This window comes from Macrobrachium nipponense, chromosome 29 (assembly GCF_015104395.2).
Source record: "Macrobrachium nipponense isolate FS-2020 chromosome 29, ASM1510439v2, whole genome shotgun sequence".
Taxonomy (NCBI): Eukaryota; Metazoa; Arthropoda; class Malacostraca; order Decapoda; family Palaemonidae; genus Macrobrachium; species Macrobrachium nipponense.
This window is the reverse complement of record NC_061092.1, coordinates 59387492-59390794: the sequence shown is the minus strand read 5'-3', so window position 1 is coordinate 59390794 and position 3303 is coordinate 59387492. Positions and strand designations below refer to the sequence as shown.

General features: G+C 37.3%; 1 protein-coding gene across 1 annotated transcript; it reads left to right on the top strand.

Moving 5' to 3' along the window:
- Positions 1–224: 224 nt before the first annotated feature.
- On the top strand, positions 225–1109 carry LOC135206344 (zinc finger MYM-type protein 5-like). The gene has a single exon (XM_064237764.1). It carries the CDS (start codon positions 225–227, stop codon positions 1107–1109), a length of 885 nt encoding a protein of 294 aa, XP_064093834.1.
- Positions 1110–3303: the final 2194 nt, after the last annotated feature.

Here is a 3303-nt window from a genome sequence, read left to right as displayed (position 1 = left end):
ATAGGCTGCTTCAAAGAAAAAATTCCAAAGTCGATTTATGAGTCCAAGTCCATCCCTGTTAAATTAAATGAAATTGTTCAATAACAACATGTACATTTTTAAAACAAATTGACCAAAACTGTTGAGTATGTACCATGTAATGGTGTAAGTGTCATAATGTCATTATAACCATTGTGCTTTAGCCTTTAGGGTAAAGTTTTTTTTGTCTTCTTTCAGACTGCATAATGTATTCTCACAAATCAGGTGCACAGAAGCGGAAAGAAAAACAGGCTAGGGAAGAGGCTGTTTCAAAGTGTGCAAGAACATTATTTGAAGTGGATGTTAAGAAAATAGACACAATAGACACTAATGTAGAAGAACAGAATATCTTGCCTTCATCCTCAGAGTCAGACCCCTCAACTTCACAGTCATTAGTCCAGGATGCCCAACAGGAAGCCAAATCCGATGTAATAAGTGCAGAACCCAAAGACACTGAACAACAAAGAGATATAGGTTTGATCCCTGATAGGCCATCTCGAGTGCAGATTGAAGATTTTGTTAGACAGGGCCCTCAGCCAATACCAAGTCAAATTGCTTCAGATGATGAGGGTAACAGTTTCCCTTATACAGTTTTGAAAGTTCAGAGACCAAATGGTGAAACTGGAAAACGAGATTGGCTAGTGTATAGTCAGCGTAAAAGAGCACTTTTTTGTTTTCCTTGTCGACTGTTTATTGCAGGATGTACACAACAGCCAAAAACACCTTCAAATTTGGCTTCATGTGGCATTGGAAAACAATCGTCATGGAAAAAACTTTATAACCGCATTCCAGAACATGAGCATACAAACTACCACAAACAGTGTTATCTAGACTGGCGTCAGTTAGAAGCACGTTTGAAAGAGGAATCTGGAATTGATGATCAGTTACAGAGATCAATTCAGTCTGAGAAAAGTAAATGGAAGCTAATTCTAAAACGAATCTTGGATGTTGTACTGACTTTAGGAGAGCGAGGCCTTTCATTTCAAGGAGAGTCTAGCATGATAGGTGATACAAATAATGGAAATTTTCTTGGTATAATTGAGCTGCTTTCTCGTTATGATCCCATTCTTCAGATCATGTATCTAAAGTGAGAGAAGCTCAGAAGGATGGGAAGCGTCTTCAGGCTCATTATCTTTCCTATTCGTCACAAAATGAATTCATTCAATGATGTGCCGAAAAGGTTAAAGACTGTATTCTTAATGAGCGTGATCAGGCCAAAATATTATTCAATAATGGTTGATGCTACCCCGGATATGTCACATACTGAACAAAGTACATTCATCCTGAGATACCTAACGTGTGATGAATGTGGTAAATACCTGATACAAGAGAGATTTCTTTCATTTATTGATGACAGTAAGAAGACAGGGGCAGACATTTCAGAGATGATATTAAAATTTCTTAGTGATTCTCATATTCCTTTTGAAGATTGCAGAGGTCAGGGATACGACAATGGTAGTAATATGTCAGGTGAGTACAATGGAGTCCAGAGCCATCTTAAAAGAAAGAATCCTCTCTGCTTGTTCTCACCTTCTGGCTGTCATTCCTTAAACTTGTGTGGTTCTGATGCTGCTGCTTGTTGCAAAGAGGTAGTAACATTTTTTTGGGATGGTAGAGACAGTATATAATATTTGCTCGAGCAGTCCCAAACGCTGGGAGATACTTAAGAGTCACATTGCAGCATCTCTTCACGGTTTATCTGGAACTCGGTGGACAGATAGAGTAGCTAGGTGTCAGGCCCTTTGCACACCATTTACCTGGTATTCTCGCTTCACTTAAAGAAATATCCCAACTGAAGAGTTTAACAGCTAAAACTAAAGTAGATGTGGCAGCCGCTATTAAGTCTGTGTCTTCTTTTGAATGTATTTTGATGGCTGCTTTTTGGTTCAAGTTATTGAATTCAATAGATCAGAGAAATCGGGTGATTTAAGCTCAGTCTTCTACTGTAGATATTGAAGTAAAAAACATAGAGGACTTGGAAACTGAATTGCAGTCTCTCAAAAAGAAGTGGCATTTAATTTATGATGAAGCCAAAGTTGTTGCAGTTGCCATGAACATTGACCCAGTATTTCGAGTCACTCGGAAAGGAAAAAGAAAATCCTTTTTTGATGACTCCGACTCTGATGATGATAAGGTATCAGGTGAAGATTCACTTATACAGACAGACGAACATAGGTTTAAGAAAGAAGTGTTTTTTAAGGCTATTGACACAGTATGTGAGAGACTAAACAAGCGTTACCAGGCCATCTTCCAGATTAACAAACTATTTGGGTTTCTGTGGTCATATCTTGATATGACTGATGAAGTGAAAGTAAATGATTCTAAAAACTTTAGCACTGAGTATAGCAAAGACATCTCTATTGACAAGCTAACTGAGGAAATTCTGTACCTTAAGAATATACATAAAGCCAATTTAGATGACAACTCTCTCTCTCCACTTCTGCTTCTTAATAAGATCACAAAATTAAAACTACAAGATTTGTTTCCAAATATATGCATAGCCTTGAGAATTTTCTTGACGTTGCCAGTCACAGTTGCCTCTGCAGAAAGATCCTTTAGCAAATTAAAGTTGATTAAGAATCACTTAAGAAGCACAATGGGACAAGAGAGATTATCATCACTAAGTCTTTTAAGCATTGAAAGTGATTTGGCACGAAAGATTGATTTTGATGATTTAATTGAGTGTTTTGCTGCTAGAAAAGCAAGGAAAGGAGTATTTCTTTAATAATTATACATGTATACTTGTATGAAACAGTCACATTTATGATTTATTTAATATAGGGAAATTTGAATTTCAAATTCATCAAAACTTTATTATGCATGATAATTATACACAACATGCAACAGGCCAACAGTGACTTACTGCACAATGCCACTTTAATGAGTTTCATGAGTAAGTTTTGTTTATCTCAAATTATACGTAATGTAATAACAAATAAGTTGTTAACTGCAAGTCATAAATAAAGCTCCAATACGGCAAGATGAACAGAATTTACATCCTACCAGTGAACATTTATGGCTTTAAATTGGCTCTTAAAATTGGTCAAATTCTAAAATCCTGATCCCCCCAGCTCGCCAAATGGTAGGGGCCCAATGACACTCACAGTACCAGGGCCCAGTGATGGCTCTCCCTGGCCCTGATCAAAACCTGTCAATCTTAATTATCGCTCAACCTCCATTTCGATCGGGTCCGTGTCTGTTGAGCAGAATAGTCTCATACGTGTTTGTCTTTGATCAAAGCCACGTGGGGGTTGCACATTTTTTATGTGAAGTTGCATCAGATTT

Bases quoted from the DNA above. Each gene is read 5' to 3' on its own strand.
- LOC135206344 (XM_064237764.1), top strand. From the start codon at position 225: ATGTATTCTCACAAATCAGGTGCACAGAAGCGGAAAGAAAAACAGGCT.